At 39.0% G+C, this 20330-nt stretch overlaps 1 protein-coding gene and 2 pseudogenes across 2 annotated transcripts in view; 2 read left to right on the forward strand and 1 right to left on the reverse strand.

The window, feature by feature from the left end:
• The window catches only part of WDR5 (WD repeat domain 5), an 18309-nt gene extending 7246 nt beyond the window's left edge, over positions 1-11063 (forward strand). For both annotated transcript variants that reach the window (XM_072429630.1, XM_072429631.1), the window contains exons 6-14: positions 2116-2205; positions 3919-4002; positions 5710-5765; positions 6226-6272; positions 6364-6439; positions 6746-6779; positions 8053-8127; positions 8993-9080; positions 10845-11063. In XM_072429630.1, coding sequence (XP_072285731.1) covers positions 2116-2205; positions 3919-4002; positions 5710-5765; positions 6226-6272; positions 6364-6439; positions 6746-6779; positions 8053-8127; positions 8993-9080; positions 10845-10945 — 651 coding nt within the window. In that variant the 3' untranslated portion in view covers positions 10946-11063. The remainder of the gene's footprint in view (positions 1-2115; positions 2206-3918; positions 4003-5709; positions 5766-6225; positions 6273-6363; positions 6440-6745; positions 6780-8052; positions 8128-8992; positions 9081-10844) is intronic.
• A 4544-nt stretch (positions 11064-15607) lies between these two features.
• Positions 15608-15722, forward strand: LOC140344654 (U6atac minor spliceosomal RNA; annotated as a pseudogene).
• A 3297-nt stretch (positions 15723-19019) lies between these two features.
• LOC140344655 (U6atac minor spliceosomal RNA) lies at positions 19020-19131 on the reverse strand (annotated as a pseudogene).
• Between the last annotated feature and the right edge of the window lie 1199 nt (positions 19132-20330).

Genomic DNA, 20330 nt, shown 5'->3' on the forward strand with positions numbered 1-20330 from the left:
CATAAGTGATCATGAGTGATTTTCAACAATAAATGTGTACTGTAGTCTTCTTCATGGAAAAATAAGACATCCCCCTAAAAATAAGACCTAGGGCATATTTTGGCATTTCAAAAAATGTAAGACAGTGCCTTATCATAGGGGAAACAGGGTAGCACATGTTTAAGCGATCCTCTTTTACTCCTAAGCCTTTGTAGAAACCTAAGTTGGTGTTGCAATGAAGTACAAAGGAAATTCTGGAACCAATCACTATCATTACACTTTATGTGCCTCATTCCACTGGGCTTACCTTTTGTATGGCTATTCGAACCCTTAGCATTAATTGAAAGAATGGATTACCATATTCAAAAAGTCCAGAATGTGTTGTAGTCAAGGAGACCAGTCGAGCAAAAATTGTTGAGCATAAGTAGAGAAGCGATTTGTACACTATATGAAAGTGTGTGACTTACATGCCTTGCTTTACATGAAATAAAATAGGACTTCAAACTGGAATGTATTCAACCAACATTGTTCTTTTTTATGTGAGCACTCTTTTTGCCATCCTATGTTGCAAATGGACTTTTTGACTGCCCTCTAGTATGTATACTTTTAATGTATACTTGTAACCCTGTAATAAAGAATGTTTTAAAAAATAAAATGGACGACTGATATCCATTAGTAGTCCAGGTCTTGTTATAAACGGGTTAGATGGTACTGATTTCAGGAGCTAAAACATTTTAAGGTTAGTAGCACAGCAATTGAGATGTAGAAGAACAACAAAGAAAATAGAAAAGATACTAAAACATGTTTAAGAACCAAATAAAAAATTATATACCACTAAAGTGTCAGAGGGCAGCATGCTATTGCCCTAAAACCAGAGGGAAAGCAAGGCACATGCAGGGATTGACAAGAGTTTTGCCTTTCTAGGATGATCTCAGGGATTGATGGATTTATTTGAAGTAGTGTCTGGAGGGGTATTTAGATCGCATCTTTTAGCTAATGTTATTCCTAAAGTTAGGCAAGAGATAGTATAGTTAACCCCCTACCTTTAGATAAGAATTTTCACCAGGTAACCCCAACAATATGGGAGTTTGTTGTGTGCAACATTGTTGTAAATGGAAAGAAAAGGATATCCTAGCTGCAATTGTTGCTTGCAAAAGATCAGTGAGTAAGGAGACACTTTCAAAAGTTGCTGGTAAAGATATAACTTTGTCTTAAAACAATCAGAAGCTTCTCTTATATGGGCAATCTGTGCTTCCTTACTGCAATAAGCTCATAGTAATCCTATGCAGGAAGCAAGGTTGGAATAAGCTGCTAGATATAATTTTGAAGAGCTGTCAGAGGAGTTGATTCAGGTATTCCCCCTAAATTTGATGTTATTCCTGCCTATCAGAAACTGCATGCTTGAGATACTCCAAATTTTTTTGTTTATGCCCACTCCAGATCAGTATATATATTAATACCAAGATCCACTTCCATTGTTCAATGTACAGAGAATTGACATTCTACTCTTGGCTCTAAAATCATAGCATGTGAGACTGTGACCATAAAGTTAAGAAATGTTTGTTCCAGAAATTTTGCGATGCTGTTTAGTGTAGGCAGGCTGTTCTGTGACATTAATGCAGAAAATAGCTAGTATTTTACAAATTCCACTAGGGTTAAGTTGACATGAGCACAACTGTATTAGCATTCCATAATGCATTTAAAAAGAGTTATTACATTTTTTTCTTGCTCTTTTGGTGAATCAGTGCCTATAATAATTTGTCCGCATGATAGCTGCTCTCTTTCTCATGGGAGGTTTTCTTTAGAGCAAGTCATGGAACTTAGTCACAAGTACTCCACAGTGATATTGTTCTAGGTGGATGGCAATAAATGTGCTCTCTCAATTCTAGTTATTAAACACAGCCAGCTTCTGCCTTGTATGTTTTTAGTACAATCTTGGAAGGGAGTAAGTTGTTACTATTCGCAGTAAAAACACTCCCTTCTGTTTAATATGCATGAATCCTTACATAAAGAAAAAAAGCCATTTTCAAGTGCTGGAGATAAGCAAATAAAACCTGTCACCTCTGTTATGGATTAATGGCTGAAATATATATTCCATGTATGTTGTGACCTCCTGATGTAACTCTCTTCTCACAGGGGAAGTGCCTGAAGACCCTGAAAGGCCACAGCAACTATGTCTTTTGCTGCAATTTCAACCCACAGTCCAACCTCATTGTGTCTGGATCTGTAAGTAAAATTTTTAAAATATATAAAGGGTCTGATACAATTCAGTCACGCATGAAAATGTTACCTTTAAAATGACACAAACTACCTGCTAACTAACTATATCTCCCTGTTACACTCTCACCTAAATGTCTAAATTGTTTTCTTTTTTTTTTTTTGGTTTCTATGGTGGTGACATAAAATATTGTAAGCATAGTTTGAGCTTTAGGCCTAATTAAATGTAATTGTTAACTGTAATTTAGGGAAAACAAATAGATGGGAATTGTTTGCACTGTGCACTTATCCTAGGCTTTAAAAAAGGAGCAGAGAATGTTATATGTACGGTCACCTGGGGAGTCTTGAGTCAGCTATTCTATTCATGTTACGGGAGTTGGGACTGTCGTTCGGTATTTTATAGATCTATTGTACTTAGTAGAGCTGGGGTGGCTAGCAGCATTGGGTCTAAGGTCTGCATCTCTACCGGGACAGAATCTACATTAAGTTTGTTTTCTCTGAGCACTGTGGTTTCTTTCTGCATCTCAAAAATGTATATTTAGGTTAATCCCCATCCCCAAAAAACACAACGGATGCAATCAATGTACACATGTATTTAAATATAATTCATAAGTTTTGTGTTCAAAGCGATTTGTCAAGAATGGTGTTGGGGGCTCCGTTGTCATTTGGTATGTGATTAGTATTGATGCTGTTTTACAACCAGGAAGAGTACGCATTCTTTAAAAGCACATATTGGGGCTGTCAAGATTCTAACATCTATCCTTACAACCAAGTAAACATGCATTACTCAACAATAGAAAAAACAATATTTTTATTTTTTTGCTACTCCATACTATAGATCCCATTAATTTTGGCATGAGTTAGCAGAGAGAAAGTGATCTGGTCCCATTGTATTAGATCTCTAGGGACACCACATATATGGTGAAGTATATAACAGAAGTTTCAGTCTGATTGTACAATATCCTTAAAACCAGTTGTGAGCAAACTTTTTTGCTTACGGGCCACAATGAATTTGCCAAAAAATGACAGAAAACTTGACAGATGGGTTGGGCCTGTATCTGATGGATAGTTTTTGTATGAACTGATATAAAGTATGTGTAAAAGTAATTGCCTAAAGGTAAGCGAGAACTTAAATTCAAATTGCATTTAATTTCAGTGGGAACAGTGCCACTTTTTTTCCAATGTACAATTTTGTAGCAATATTTTGATGGGTTGGATTAAGTAGCCATTTATGTAGTCTGATATGTAGACTACATATATGTGGTCTACCAATGCCTGCTTTAGATCTTCCAACAATTTTAGTACAAGCTGCTTCTATTTTCGGCCCATTCCAATATATAGGATTGTCATTCCCTTGTTTAACATAGTTTTGATAAATGTAAAGCAGATTGTACAATCAGATTATAATGTGTATGGTGAGTTTAAGGCTTTTATTGGACGGGTACAGATGTGAGCAATTTAATGCAATTTCAGGGTGTATATACATACATAGAGATAGTGAGATACATAGAAGAAAACAATGCAGGGGGACACCTGTTTCTCTACTTTGATACTTAGTCTTCTCATGTCAAGTGCATAATCCTGAACGAGATTACACGGTACAGACAATGTAATGTTGATTTATAGCTAACAGAAGAACTTAAATTCATGAACAACCTGGCCAGGTACTATGGGTATAATTCTGACTGGTGTAATAAATTATAATATTTTGTGTCTTTCTAGTTTGATGAGAGTGTCCGGATATGGGATGTGAAGACGGGGAAGTGCCTGAAGACATTGCCTGCCCACTCTGATCCTGTGTCTGCTGTAAGATGCATTCAGATGTTTTATTTTCTTTTAAACTTTATTTTTTAGTCTATTGTCTCAGATATCAGGAATACAATAATGAAATAAAGACAACATGAAAATTACAAAAAAATCACTTCAAGAGACCAATGGTAAACAATATATAATTGTGGTAAAAAAGGTAAACATGAACAAGTCAGTAGAAACTAAGGCGTGAAAGACAGTCACATAGCAAGTACTGTAATATCTACATGAAGAAAAAGATACTGAGGTAGGATGAGCAGGGGCTCAAATACATCAGTATATAATTTCTAATGTTTCTCACTTTCAGTTTTCCAAAAATCCCACACACAGATGAATACCAAGGGGATCCATGAGGTTTCTCACCATACTGTAAACAGTGAAGGCAGAAAAAAAACAGATGATTCAAGATATTGCAGAAACTTGATGGGATTAGGTGTTAGATATTCTGTGTCAGAAAAGGAAACACAAAAAGGCTGGGTTTAAGGTGGCAAAAGTCGAAGTTGTGTTTGGCATATCAACTTGTATGCAGTTTAACAAGTGAAAAACAATTCAATCATTGTGCAATACATAAAACAGAAGAAAAAATCAGGCAACCCCATGTAATTCAACATAGGAAAATGCTTATACACTAGACAAAAAAATGCCTACACAGATGGCATAAAAGTAGGGGTAAATAACGTCTCCAAACCCGACGCGTTTCACCAGAGGGCTTCTTCATGGGATACGCAGAGACCGATAATATGATAGGAACGGTCTTTGCATCAAATCCATTATCTTGCACTGAACTATTTAACTGTTTCCTGATTAATTGTCACAGGAACTATGTTGAAGTTTTTGTGGTTCTTAGGGGTTTTTTTCAACTATTAGGAATCTACCATGGCTACCTATCATATTAACCACCCTGGCGGTATGATTAAAGAGCAAAAGCAGTACATTTAAAAATCCTCCTTAATTTTAAATTTTCCGCCTACCTGCCTGCTCTAGCGAGCAGATACCCGGACTGCATCTGCTTCCCTTAGCCTCACTTAGCCAACGTTCACACGCTGGGGATGCAGATGCCGGCTAAAGCAGTTAAGACACCGGACATCGCTGGAGAACGCCGCTGGAACTGGGAACAAAGTAGGAGTTTTTACCTCCCTGAAAATTCATTATTATTTTAGTTAATATAGTTAAGTTATCTCTTTTTGCATAAAGAATCCACCCCAAGCCACACTCGGGAATACTGCCAGGTAACGGTCTCTGCTTAATATATATTACATATTCTGTGTAAGTTTGGGGAGAGCTGTACACTTTTACTGCATGTGCTAAATTTATATTGGGAAGCAGTGTCACCCTAGGACTACAGAATATTTCTGAAGCTCCTATATTGGATGAAAACAAAGCAAGATGGTCAGTGGCACAACAATGTATCTTTTACAGGATTGAGGTTCAGTTTAGAGTTTGCATACACCTGAAAGAAGAAATCTACCCATAATCGAAGGAACACATATACATCTTTATTTCTGAGTTTGATATGTTTCTGCGCAATTTTCTTTATTTCAGTACAAGGTTGCCTTAGGCAGTGACATTTTGGAGAGAAGTGTTAGTGCACAGGTTATCATGTTACCCTGTCAGGGAAGATTTGCAAGTGGGCTTATGAAACAATAGCTGAAATCTGCATATGCTGCCACTTTTCTAGTGTGTGACTCCTCCTTACTTTTTCAGGTGCACTTCAATCGTGACGGTTCCCTCATAGTGTCAAGTAGTTATGATGGTCTCTGGTAAGTTCCCCACCTCTTCTTCTAAACCTATTTCGAGACTTTGTCCCTCATAAAGTTGAGGTTTAAACACTTTTTGAAGAAACAAGTTGGACATTGTAGTCCTATTGCAACTTTTGCAACTGCAAAGATAAAAAAAATGCGACCTTCAAGGTAATGCACGGCAGAGGAAAGATTTGATTTGCAAACTGTAGTAGTCATTGTTTCCATTGTTTTTGTTTGTTTGTTTTGCATTGGTGCCCTCCACTCCACCTCTCTCCTGTATCATTGAGCCACAATGCATGTACAGCGTTCCAATGTCAATGAAAACAAAAAGTTATTTTTGGAAAATGTTAAGTTGCTTAGTATCTTGGCATCTGCTGAAAACAAATCCAGACATTGCCAGTATAATCTTTTACAAAATAAATACTTATAAATACTTATACATAACTTTTTTTTTTTTTTTTTTTTTTTTTTTTTATAGCCGAATTTGGGATACAGCATCTGGCCAATGCTTAAAAACCCTTATTGGTAAGGAGCATCCTTAATTTGTGGTCTCTTAGGGGTTATGTTTTCTTTAAATCAATACTTGATTCATTTTCTTATTCTTCTTTTTCACCAGATGATGATAATCCACCAGTATCATTTGTGAAGTTCTCTCCAAATGGCAAATATATTCTAGCAGCTACTTTAGATAAGTACGTAAGACATGGTGTTTTCTGTAGAATTCATTTGTATGCAGATGGTCTTTATTTGTTAAATTGTCATTATTCTTATTCCTATTACACTTTAGTTTTTCTTTTTCTCAGTAGTACTTTTACTTTTCAAGATTGCCATTACTTTTGACGTTCAGTAACTGATGTTATTTCATAAACAAAATCTGCTTTTTAGAGCTTACTACACAGTGAATAGTGTTTGCTTTGTGATTGTTATATTAGGTTTGTTTATTTTTCGGGGTTTAAAATTACCGTCATGACACTTTTTTTTTTTTTTTTTTTTTATAGCACACTTAAGTTATGGGACTACAGCAAAGGGAAGGTAGGTGTTTCCAGGGGATGTCAGATGGTGTTTAATTTCGTGTCTTAGGCCTTGTTATGTCAATAGCATCTGTTGTGTTGGTAACTCAATATCTTAATAGTATTCCCAGCCCCGTTGGAGCAGCCCTCAACCTGGCGGATAAATGAAGAGGCTGTTATTGTTCCTTTTTTTTTGATAATCTCATGTGTTCCCCAGGTTAACTTTGATTACTTTAGGTAGCAATGATAAGTACCAATTCTTCGGGGCCCTGTGATCCATTCCTAATTACACAACCTTTTCTCATTAGAAATCCAGTAATTTGTCTACAGTCTGCTGTACCAGTACTGGCTGGCTGTTGGGGAGCCTGTTCATACGTACAAAGCTTTTTTTGTAACTCTTGTTTGTTTCTCTGCCCTGTCATTAAAAGTAAACATGATTTTTTAGATTTAAAAAAAGTATGATAAAATTATGACTGGTATTATTTTGCTTTTTGTTCGGTTGGATTTTTGTCCCCATTTGTTTTTTGGGAAAATTACAGGAAATGCATGGAAATCATCAGATATCCATATGCAGATTTTTACCACCTTTAGGTGACTCCTTGAGTTTACCTAATACTGTTTTAATGCATCAATAAAGGGAAATTTCCCCAATGGTGAATGCAAACTTCATTAAATACCTTATTTCTCCTAATCTTCTTTCTCTTATCTTCCTTACAAATCCTAAAAAAATATAAATAAAATAAAAAAATATTTAGCTTTAGATACTTAAATACCCTGGCTTCGTAGTCAGCAACAGGAAAAGCCTGTCTTTACTTTTTTAGTCACTGTATGTTCTTCTGTCCTGAAAGGTACATCTATTATAGGGACAAATTGTTGAGGAACATACTAAGTTTAAGCAAGTTATGTGCCAGTTTAAAAGTCTGGGTTTTCTGGACCAGTTTAGTCTAAACTGGAACACTTAAAAACTACTACCACTCACACAGGTGACCTGGTATTGGAGTTAAATGATCATGGTGTGGAATAGTTCATAGAGTTTGGGGCCCTGTGCACCTAACTGGGACTAAACCTAGGCTTAGCAACCTGTTGGCTTTGCTGGCCTAAATGATATGATTTGAGGACTAACTTGGCTGCTTTCAGGCACAGTCTTGTGCAATACTTGAGTCTTGTTAAGTTAGTCAGGTTTGATTTGATTATGTAGCACAATTACAAGAAAAATTAAATCTTATATAGTATGCTAAACATTGTCTGTATATGTGTTCCTAACATTCTTTTTATATCTGTACCCAATTTTGCAGTGCCTGAAAACCTACACATGTCACAAAAATGAGAAGTATTGCATATTTGCCAACTTCTCTGTAACTGGAGGCAAGGTATTTGGTCTTCAAAAGCATTTTACAATTTGCATGACTGTTAAACAAATACTGATTGAACACAAATGATGATAGTATGCTGCTTGAGATAATCTGAGGGTGTAGGGAATAGCTAATTGGTATGTTTTTGGAGTTTTACAAATGCTTCTTTTAAACTTTTAGGAAATCTTGACTAATGTTACTATTTAGAGGTTATGGCATTCTTACATCCCCAAAGTGGGAGAAGTAGGGATGGGGAAACAATAATTGCTAGTGTTGGTGCCATTGACCAGAATAATACCCATCTGCACCAATGCAAGTGCCTAGAATATTAGCCAGCAGCATTGCTATTGATTACTACAGTAATAATCCTCAGGAACTCAGTTGGTGACTGCAGTAATAATCCCCTGTATTGCTGTAGGTGTCTGCAATAACCTCCCGGCTCTACTATCAGAGGCTGTGCTGTAAACCAGTCACCCTTCTTAATGTTAATGCAAATTAACTGCATCTTGATACACCACTGGTCAATGTCAGTTTTGTTGGGCAGCCTATTCAGTCAGTTGGGCAGCCCATTTAAATAATTTGGCTGCTGAACACAATGCCTAACAATTGTTGGAATAGGCACTCATTGTGGAGTGGAGTGGCAGGTGCCTAAAAATGATTTGGTGCACAGTACTTCACTGGTGACCTGGAAACAAAGAGGGTAAAGGTATATAAGTGAAAATGGGAATAGCCCTTTACTGGTACTTAGGATATTTAAGAAATGTGGTGAATGGTGATCTTGAAAATCAGTTGAAACTGTATGCATTTCTAGCTCTAGCTCCTTGATTTCCTCCCCAGTACTTTGTAGGGTTACTTACCCATTGTCTGCAATCTGTACTTTCAGTGGATTGTATCTGGCTCTGAGGATAATTTGGTGTATATATGGAACCTTCAGACCAAGGAGGTTGTGCAGAAACTACAGGGACATACAGGTGAGACATTCTTTTTTTAACTGATATATAGGTGTGTGTGTGTGTGTGTGTGTGTATACACAAACCTATATGATATATAGGTGTGTGTAATATAAGTATATAATTTGTTTTACTGGTATATTATACTTTGCCAACCTAAGTTTGTCAGTTTTATCACTCGCCAGTGTTATGACTTCCTGAAAAAATTAATCCAAAGTCTGTTCACAATGTCATCATTAAATAAAGACATAAAACTGAAAAATAGGACTTTTTAGGCATTGACATTGTGACACTTTAGAGCACAATTTAACCCCCCTAGTGGTATTATCGAGTTTTACTCGGGTTGAGGTTTTCTAGGCAAAAAGTATTCCCGAGTCACACTCGGGGTAGCTTTTAACTTAAAAAAACCCCACTTACCTTGTTCCATCGCTGTCCCCCGGCGTCCTGCTGGTCCCCGCAGGTCCTGGATTCCCCCCCCCGCTTCGTCCTCGATCTCCAGCCGGCGAATGCAGTGAGGATCTCTGGTGCGGGCAGGAGGAGGATCGGCAGGAAACTAAAATAATTTTGTATTGGATTTAATGCAAAATAGCCGTCCTGAGTCCAATACAAAGAAATATTCATATAAAATGTATGTGTGTGTGTATGTATATATATGTGTGTGTGTGTGTGTGTGTGTGTATATATATATATGTATGTATGTGTGTGTGTGTATATATATATATTACATTTACCTATTTATTTATTTTTTACAGATTTTTGTGTTTTGTTTTTTAAAGTTTAATAATAAATTTGTTACATTTATTAAATATCGGCGAGTTATGCGTAAGAATTATAGCCTACAATGAAAAACATTTTTCCATGCAAGAAATTGTACTGCTTTTTGCATGGAAATTTGGACTGAATTAGACCGCTAGGGAGGTTAAAAGAAAAATCACAAGACAATTTTTTTCAAACACTTATGTTTAAAAAACCAATATTAAAACCAACAGGTAATGAATCTCAATTCACTGTAGTCTACACATATTGTAGACTTTTTTTCTTCAGGAATCAAATTGAGATCTACAAAATAGTATACACAAATATATTCAATTATAAACATCAAAACCATAATTAAACCGATAACATAATAATCACACTTTAAATAAACACTGATAATCCTCTCTGATAATGCAGACCCCCTCAAAAGTAAGCATGAACAGACTCAAATGGAGCAACGAAAACAGAGGATCACTGTAAGAAATATCATTACTTAAGACAGTGTTTTTTCAAAACCAAGAGAATATTAATATAAACCTTCATCGCCAGAAGACCATTCTCCTTTCAAAGGGTAGCCTTTGTAAACCAACACATATGATGACTAAAAATTTAGTGAAATTACCTCTACAGGTTGGCTCCCCTGCAATTACATATTAGGCAGTGTTTTCAGCCCTGTCCATGTCCTCAATTAATAGACACCCTCCTTATATTGAAGTACAAATAGGGCATGGTATTCTGTATTTCTAAAATTCCCTGTGGATGACCATGTTCCTAACCATAGAAAACTTTCTGTCAAATAAAAAACATAGAAACCACATTTAAGGGCTAGTAATCTCCAATCTGTTGCAGATTTGCTTTTGGGTATAGTAGCACTGATGCAAAAAATTATGTGAAATATTCAGTGTTTTGTTTGTGGTGTAACACAAATTAAAGTATCTTTGCCTTTCAATTGAGTTTACAAGTTCTTTTCAGAATATCCTTAACAAATATCTAATTTTAATAATGTCATAACTTTTTTTTTTCCCTTAGATGTTGTCATTTCAACAGCCTGTCACCCTACAGAGAATATTATTGCTTCAGCTGCACTAGAGAACGACAAGACCATCAAATTGTGGAAGAGTGATTGCTAAATCTCCTTACTAGACTGTATTCTTCAGAGGCCTCTAAAACCCCCTTGGACACAATCCTGAAAAGTGTAAATCTATTGGGTGTCTGAAACCTATTACTTGTAAAATCTAGAACAAAGAATGAATATCTTGAAGCCTCAAATGTATTTTCCAATCAGCGTTATAACTTGCCAGCAACATTTCATCTTCTGTCTCCATGCCAACTCTCAGCAAAGTTTGCTTGTTCTTATCACTCTCAGCGTTCATTGCTTTGGTCCAAAGACGCTGACAAGCAGCGAAAGAGATTATCAGGTTTTTCTTCTCCTGTTCAGCACTCTGGTACATTTGGTTTTAAATGATACTTCCCTCCTTTGGGGAAGTAAATTTGATCAATTTTAATTACCATAGATTTCCAGTAGCCATCTGATCTCTAAACTGCAGTTATTGGGGGGATTGAACACACTCACAATTCATTGCTTAAGTTTTGCAAAAAAAAGAGGCTTTAACTCATTTCCCTAATCTGTTTTATCCTTTCTTACTGTCAAATTTCAGTTCATCTGTTGTGACCAAATGAAAGTGCTGGTATCCCAGTTGTGTCCTTCTTGCCAGACAAACCTTTGGTTTCTGTGGATGTATAATTAGGTGTTTTGTTGCTATGTGTTACTACAGAGCCAGTTTTGCAGCCTTTGTGTGGAGCAGCATGCACAGACTGCTTCATCAGATCCCTTTAGGGGATTCTGTCTCCTGTGTTCATTTTTTTTTTTTTCCCCCCGCTCCCCTTTTTTTTTTTTTTTTCCCCCCCCCCCCTTTTTTTTTCCCCCCCCCCCCCTTTTTTTTTTTTTTTCCCCCGCCCCCCTTTTTTTTTTTTTTTCTTGTTGGATTATTTAGGGTGGGAATAGAAGGATGAAACATTACAGTTCCAATTGTAAAAAAAAAAATCTGTGTAAAAAGCAGCGCTGTTTTGTATTTTGGAAATTCATAGTAGTGTATTGCTTATGGCACTAGTCTGTATTTAGACTTCTTTTTATATATATTTTTGTCAAAACTTTTTTTTTTTCTGACAACATACAGATCCATAAGCTGTAATAAAGAGGTGGGTTTATACGTGACTTTTTGTCGTGTGAATTTATTTTTAGCATTTGCTAAATTACAGCATCAATTTAAAAATTGAGGTCTAAGAAATGAGTGGTTGCATTTGAAATCAGGGGAGAGGAGGTGTTCAGGACAAGCATAAGAAGAACATGGTCATGGACATGGTACTTATTTACAACTGAATAAGCTGTCCAAGGAGATAATGCAGATAGCTTCAAGGTCTGAACTTTTAATAATTTAGGTATTTTTGTAAATTAACTTGAAAAGCCAGCTGAAGCTGTTTGTGTAATTTATCCTCAAATTCAAAACCATATTCTCAATTTCTCTTTACAGTTCAGCTTACCCTACCCCTGGAAATCCAAACTCCATGCTGCAAAGGTGGGGATGGTTTACTTTGTCATAAGCCTTGTTGCATCCCTTTCAAACTATTCAATTTTGATCTTTTCATTCAAAAGGACTTTGCTCCAGAAGATTTGAGGCTTGTCTAGAGGCTCTTTGGCATATTCCAAATATTAGGGAATTTTTATTTGTGTGCTTTTTTTCTATCTTTACAAATTTGGCTGTTGTGGTTGATGTCTTGGTTGGTGTCTTGGTTGGTCCAGTTGATTATAACTTACTAACAAATGAACCCTAACTTTTCACTTTTCTATCTGAGATTCAACAATACTTGCAGGTATTTTCAGAACTCTGGATAATTTAAAACTGAATAAGGTTTAGATCCTTGAGGAGATAGACGTTTTATTTCTCTGGCTTATCAAAGGGATTTGAGTTTGCAAGAGCTTGTTGGGTCAGTGCTAAATGGATAGGAATGGGTTTCACAGGACATACGAGTGAGAGATGTATGTTGATTGGAGACAGCAAAGATATTATCTAAGTTTTATTCATGCAAAATAAAAGCAAGGGGTGACTAATTTTAGTAATACTGTTTTTAGCTTTTTTATTCTCTCCATTTGAGACACAAAATTATATTAAAAAACAGTGAATCATACTGCTCCCTTCAGGAGCAGTCGGCATTGGATGCAAAAAAATATAAGCATTGCTAGGGGTTATAACCTGTTCCCACACTAGGAGGATAGATGTTATTTCAGAAGTGTTTAGGGATCTTCAAGTGCAGGTTCCAGTCGTGTTACACTATGACTGCCCTCCTGCAGAGCACCCAGGAGTTACACATGGACTGCTCTATGCCGTATACTCCCTGCAGAATGATTACACAGTCTAGCCTGAGTTCCCTCAGACCTCTGTGGTTCTGGGCGAGGTTGCCAAATAGTTGTCAGTAACCTGGTGGGTCTGCATAATGCTATAGTGTGTTGCTGAGTGATTTTTAATCTGTTTCACACACTTCTAGCAAGTCTGACTCAAAATATAAAAGGGATCACTCTGCATAGGCAGCTGCTATTTAGCATCTATTGGATATTTTATTTGTTTTCCTCTCTATACAAATTATCACTGTTGTTTGTGGGATGTTGGCTTCCACCTATTCTACTGTGGAGATGTTTTCTCTCATAGATTGATTTTTATGCTTAGCTAGAGTTAAACTTAGATCTAAACTAAGATCTTCATCATCAGTGTGGTCTAATATACATATATATGCTGGAGAAAACTCCTCTTGGTAAGCCTAAGATCTTACAGGCATAAGTGCTTGGTTTATGAGTTTTCCCATCATTTTTTACATGATGACTTTAGATCTTTTAGAAGTAAAAAAAAAATTGGAGAGGGTATTTCTATCACCAAAGAAGAGGTAATTTTCTTCAAACATCCAATTTTACCAGTTTATGTTTACCTGTCGGGGTCAGTCATTGCATCCCAGGAGGCATTGCCTTAGCCAATGTGCCAATGTCACATTTACAGGAGGAAATCACCTGATCTTGCCACCAGTGCAGTGCGAGATCTGATCACGTAAGGAAGAAGCTGGTGGCACCCAGTGATTCCTTCGGGACGAAGAAAGAATCCAGCATGGCGGGGGACCAAATCAAAGTTACCTGTGAAGGGATTGAGGGCTCTGCGGAAAAAATAGGTAATTTTTAATTTTATTTTAGTGTTCCACTTTGTTCCACTTTGGCCTATGTATAGGAAATTTAGTTTAGAATATAGTAAACAGGGTCTGTTTCCTTGCTGGGAACCTCACACCCTTTCACCCGTTTATTGTCCTGGTGACCATTGTCACAAAGGGAAATTGGTTCATGTCAGAGCAGAAGCGTACAGAAATTCTTCTAGTTGGGAGATATTTCTATGACAACCCTCAGGAAGTCTCTTGCAAACAAAATATTCATATCTGTCATTTCCTATTTGCATGTTTAGGATAGAAAGCATAAAGAAGTCAGTTTTGGGTTTACGTACATTTTAGGTATGTGATCTTGTCTTTACTTTTTACGAACATTCCTAGCATTTAATTTCACTATTACTAAAGCTAAGAGGATACAAAGTGATGGTCTTTTAAATTCTGCTACCTCCTTTTTAATTTTAGTGGGTGTTAGCTGCAAGTGTCCCACATATACACCAACATTTTTTGTTTCCTACACCATCTCCTTTCAGGGAAATTTGGATTCAAAGAAACGAAGCGGGCACTGTAGCACACTTTGACAAGTACAGTTTTGGGCAGCACCCTCCAATGTTGTATTTTAACAGATTTTTACCCCATATATTGAAATGGGCTTACGACCAACAGATTTAGAGGTATGAAATAAGTTGTTAGGCTTCAGAATATGATAAGCAGCCTCTCCAGACACAGCTGTTATGCTCTAGGTTTTGATGACACCTTTGTATGTAACCCTTTGGTAGCTTGATTTCATGAGGCAGCTAACTTTGATAGAACAGCCATGCTGACGTGCAGGTAAGGCGGGGGTGCCAAACAAATGCTGCCCCTTGTTACCTTGGCACCCTAGGCCCTGATATTTTTCTCATGAGGACTGTGCTAGCACTCAGGTTTTTACTTGCCACCACTGCACTTTTTCCACTCATCCCTGCACCCTGTAGTTACTCATTCACTACTACCTCACTAATCACACTGACTTGTTTATCATCACTATACTAAAATGTACTTATTGGTACACCGGTTCTATGCCGGTATTCATCCTGCACTTTAATATTCACTCTGTGAACGGCACACTTGCTAGGTATTTTCAATTTTTTTAATACCTTTTATTATTCCTGCAGGAGTGGCCAGTTTTATGCCCAAGTTCCTCCTTGGTATGTGGCAAAGAACTCATATAGGCCCATTCAAATCACATGGGAAACCCAGCCCTAATCTCCTCTAGTGTGGACTGTGCCAAGCAGCAGTTCACATATAAAAGCATGTCCTACAGTCAACACCGACAGCTGACCTGCAGCATCCTCACTGACTAAAAAGGGAGCTGGAGCAAGTTGGCCCTGCTGCCCCTGGGATCTGGCAAGATCTGGGAGATTTACAGACTGGACCCACTAATAAGAGAAAGATGCCTTGGGCAGGGAGAAGCTAAAAGATGGGATGCTGAAGAGAGGCACTCAGAACAGAATCCTTTGGTGGTGAATTTAGGACTGTCATTCACAGGGAAACCAACTTCTGGGGGAGGCCGACCTAGCTGCCCTATATATACTGACTCTCGCCTCCATGCAATCGTGTTGTATGAAAGGAGAGAAGGTTAGCACTCCCCTTGACAAGGATGGAAGAGGTCCCAGTGGCCTTCACAACACATTGCCACTTACTTGGTGGCATCTCTAACCACGTTTTTTTTTTAATAAATCAACCTAGTGAAACTAACCAAAACAATATTAGAAACCCCCCATGGCCGAGTGCAGGCCGCGGTGGCCCACATGCCGGGGTGTTTGCATGTGCCTAAGGGCGGCAAGGTGTGCTGGGTGGCTGTATGTGATATAGGACGCCGGTATAGCAGAAACACATTTTATTCAGCGGGTGGGGCACCCACATGTGGCACTAAATGGGGCAGAAGGTACAGCACCCATCTAATAATTTAGAACTGAGATGCCCAAGCAGTGTATGGTGCTCACTCCACTCCCCCCTCCTCTGTATCATCATGTAACACAGGCCGGCTGCAGGTGACTTGCTCTGCCCTGACACCAACCAATACCTGAGATGAGCTTTGGGCATTGCTTTTTGTTTCATCAAAAAAGCTGTCTGCGAAAATAATCCACCCAATGGGACAGTACAATGAGAGACGGGTTGGGGAGGGGGGCTTTCGAATAAAGGCGCCACCATTGCTAACCTTGGCACCCTAAACCATGGCCTAGGTGGCCTTATTAGAAATCCAGCCCTGATCTCCTCAAGTGGGGACTGTGCCAGCGCCTGGTATTTCACTTGCCACCCCTGCACCAATGCGCAGTTTTTCACTCGCTGCCCCCGCGTCGTGTAGTTACCTCTACCTCACCAACACACACTCATTTGCTTGCCACCACTGCACCAAAATGTAATTATTCGTACACCGGCACTACACTGATTTTCACCCCGCACTTTAATATTCATCCTGTGAAAGAAACTGGTACACTTGCTGGGTGCTATATTTTTATTTTATCATTGGTGCAGTGTTCAAGCCCAGAGGAGTGGACAGTTTATGCTCAGGTTCCTCCTAATGATATGGCAAAGAACTCTTAAAGACTCATGCCAATCCATGTTTTAGGGTTTTACTGTAAGTAATTCAGCATTTATGGAGAGACAGGTTGGGGATGATAGCAGCAGTTCACATTCAAAAGCATGTCCTACAGTCACCTTAGAAAAGGTACAAGAAACTGGGAGCTCACTCTACTAACAGGGTGCTACACTGGTTTGCCGTTTATTCCTGCAGTCATTCTGTGATTGACAAACCTAATCTGGGACAGGCTATTGTAAAGATCCCTATCCTTGTGTGAAAGCGTTGGTGAACTGACCCCAATTTGTGGTGCGCACTCATAGCCTGGCCTTGAAAACTTTAAATTGGAGTCCTAGTGATAGAGGCTTATTTACCAACGTGTTCGCCTTATGTGTGTTTATGCATAGACATGTTTTACCGAGGCCTTTTCTTGTGAGAGCCCCACCAAATACCACCGGTCACCTTTTCTATGTGCTTTTGTTTCTCCCTTCCAGAACAGTTGTGCCTAGGGCTAATTTGAGCTGCGCTACATTTCAGTTTGTAGAAGTTGTAAGCTGGCCTACGTATAAGTTATAATTTTGATGTGAGCTATGTTTTTGATTTGCTGTATGCAACTTGTTTTTTTCCCCGCACATCTCCCTGTTCTTTAGATCATCTGTTCCACGCTTCCTGAAGAAGCTAGATCTGCGAAACACAGAAGAAGTAATCAAGTCTGGCAGTGTCTGTTTTGGAATGGTTTGGAGTTATTTAAGACATTGGACAATATGTCTGGATAATTTGTATATGAATTTAATTGACCTGTGTAGCAGTGTGCGGCTCTTCTTTTGAAAGGTTGCCCCATTCATGGACCGGCTAATGACCATATACCGGTATTCATTTGATGAACTTTTCTGTGTTTCCAAATACATCAGGGATGGGGAATAGTTTAACCTCTATACCCTTTGTACTAATCTAATGTATTGCTGGTTGGGTCCTAATTACCCAGGGATTGGTGGTGTTATATACCCTCTCATTCACATACAAAGGTAAACTGGAAATGAGGCAACTCCATGCCACAGCATTTCTTCTTCAGGGCTCCTGAGCATATTTATTGAAAAAATATAGCAAACAAATCCAAAACAGTCTTCCCTCACTGGGGTAGTGTCAGCAACTTGGAAAATGGATCACCCATTTGTTTTTTTGCTAATGTTATAGAAAAGCCCCTGATAAGGCCTGCTCTAGTTCATGCTCAGAAGGAGCAGGCCACAGCCTCCTGGGATATTTGCATAACATATCCCAGGAGGTTCCAGAATTCCTTTTTAGTGGTGGTAAAGACACGAGGAGGGGACCTACCCCAAAAAAACATCTCTCTTCTGTTTTAATAGTATACAAGGTGATAGCCACCTTTTTATATATAATGTTAAAAATGTGCTGATAGGTTCGCTATGTACGCTGAGCTCTGTCATTTGGCATTGAACACAAGCTGTTTAGGGCATAGAACTGGGGAGTATAGCAACTGTGAGGAGCATCTTGTCATTTACACCTTTTGGGAGATACCATAAAGATTCTGCACTTCCATGGTAAACCAGTGAATTAAAGAAGATACTGTATGTTGCTCCCCCCCACATTAGGCATGACCAGCGTCCCCTTGCTACTACTTGGACAACGTGTCGCCACTACATGCCGGTGTTCTGTCACAGATTATGCTACCTAGGGGACCTCGCTGCCATTAGCTCGTTTCAGTAGTTCATAGGTTGCAGCGCTTTAACATTTGTGTTGCCACAGTGGGAAAGCATGCACACAAAAATCATTCACCTATGGCTGTATTAGCATTCTACAAGCAATTCTCATTTATTTCAATTAAAAAAAAAAGCCAAAAGAATGGACACAAGACACACAGGTAAAGTATCAAGCTTTTTTATTGACAATGTTTTAAGCAAACGTGAGGTCAGGCACGGCATCCGGCAATGCCTTCAACCTTAGGGTGTAATTTCTGCCTCAGAGGTCTCTTCCATTGTGGTCAATGAAAGGGGTCTATGGTGAAAAGAAAGCTACTAACGGCAACTTTCCAGCCCGAGCAATGAGCTAGCTTTGGGTAGCACAGACAGCTGCCCCACATTCAACTTATGACGAGATGTGTTTAGGGGATATTTTTCTTTTGCCTTAGTGAGTGTGTTTTGTTTTCCCTTGAGAGTGAATAAATACAATATAGTTGAATGATGAGGTTTTTAAGCATGATTGTAGTGAAAGGTCAGCATGTGGTGGGTTGGTGTCCCCCACCTGTTGCCTAAAATATGTTTCAGCACTGCTACACTGGCGTCCTGTCACATAAGGCTACTTAGTAGACCTTGCCGCCCATAGGCACATGCAAGTTGCCTTTGCAGCACTCCATCATGCGTGTTACCACGGCATGCACCCAGCCACCAAAGGAAGATTCGCTTTCTTCCAGGAATGATTTTAGGAGCTTGATAAAGATGGTTAGAGATGTCACGAAGTAAGCATCAACGCCTTAACCGCGTGTTGTAAAGGCCGCAGGGACCTCTTCCATCTTTGTCAAGGGCAGTGCTAACCTGCTCTCCTGGGGCCCCCTAGTTTTCACGTTCAGTTTAGGGCTCCTTGGTGCATTTGCTTTGGAAACAGCACTGCCCCCCGCCCCCAATGTTGTAGTTCAACAAGTTTGTATCCAATATCCTAAAACTCCCTAAAGCTAGGGGAAGCTTACAAAGCATGAAGGTTTCACCACACTGAGTTCAGACACAGCTGTTAGGCTGTAGGTTTTATGAGTCATTTGCATGCTTCCCTCAAGGTAGCTCAATTTCAGGAAGCGGACAAATTTCATGGAACACCCAGGCTGATGCGCTTCCCTACCTTGGTGCCTTAGGCCAAGGCCTAGGTGGCCTTATGAGAAAACCAGCCTTGATATTCTTTAGTTGAGACTGTGCCAGCGCTCGTTTCACTTGCTTGCCACCAATGCGCACTTTTTCACTCGCTGCCCCTGCACTGTGTAGTTACCACTACCCTAACAACACACATTCATTTGCTTGCCACCACTGCACCAAAATGTACTTATTCGTACATTTTTTTTTTTTTTTTTTTTGTCATTGGTGCAGAGTACAGGCTTGGAGGAGTCGCTCATTTAAGCCTAGGTTCCTCCTAGTGATATGGCAAAGAACTCACAAAGGCCCATTCAAATCCATGTTTTAGGGGTTTACTGTAACTTGGCATGTATGGGGAGACGGGTTGGGGGGAATAGCAGCAGTTCACGTTCAAAAGCAGATCCTACAGTCAACACCGACAGCTGACCTGCAGCATCCTCGCTGACTCCTAAATCCATAGTTAAGCACAAGTGTAACCCTTCTCTCCTCACAGTCCCAAATTCAGCGCCAAAGGATTCTGTTCATAGTGCCTCTCCTCAGGGCCCCATCTTTCAGCTTCTCCTTGCCAAAGGCAAGTCCTTGGCACTGGGAATCTAACTTATTCCCCTCAGTGGGTCTAGTCTGTAAGCCCCCCTGACTTACAGGCTCACTTTTTAGGTAGTCTGTGGGGGGAGTGTAAATATTGCATCCATCCTGCTGATTTGTTTTTAGCAAAAAGGTTCCAAAGCTGCAACCCTAATCCTCCCCAACTGTATAGGCAACTAACCAGGAGCAAGCATGCAGCTGATTAAAGTAATATGTAATGCGCCTAATTGTGGGAGTGAGCCTATAAGTTCCAAAGACATTAATAAGTCCTAGAAACTTGTGTGTGGTTAAGAGATCAGACCCGTCAGACGGTCTGTT

The sequence above is a fragment of the Pyxicephalus adspersus genome, chromosome Z (genome assembly GCF_032062135.1).
Source record: "Pyxicephalus adspersus chromosome Z, UCB_Pads_2.0, whole genome shotgun sequence".
Classification (NCBI taxonomy): Eukaryota; Metazoa; Chordata; class Amphibia; order Anura; family Pyxicephalidae; genus Pyxicephalus; species Pyxicephalus adspersus.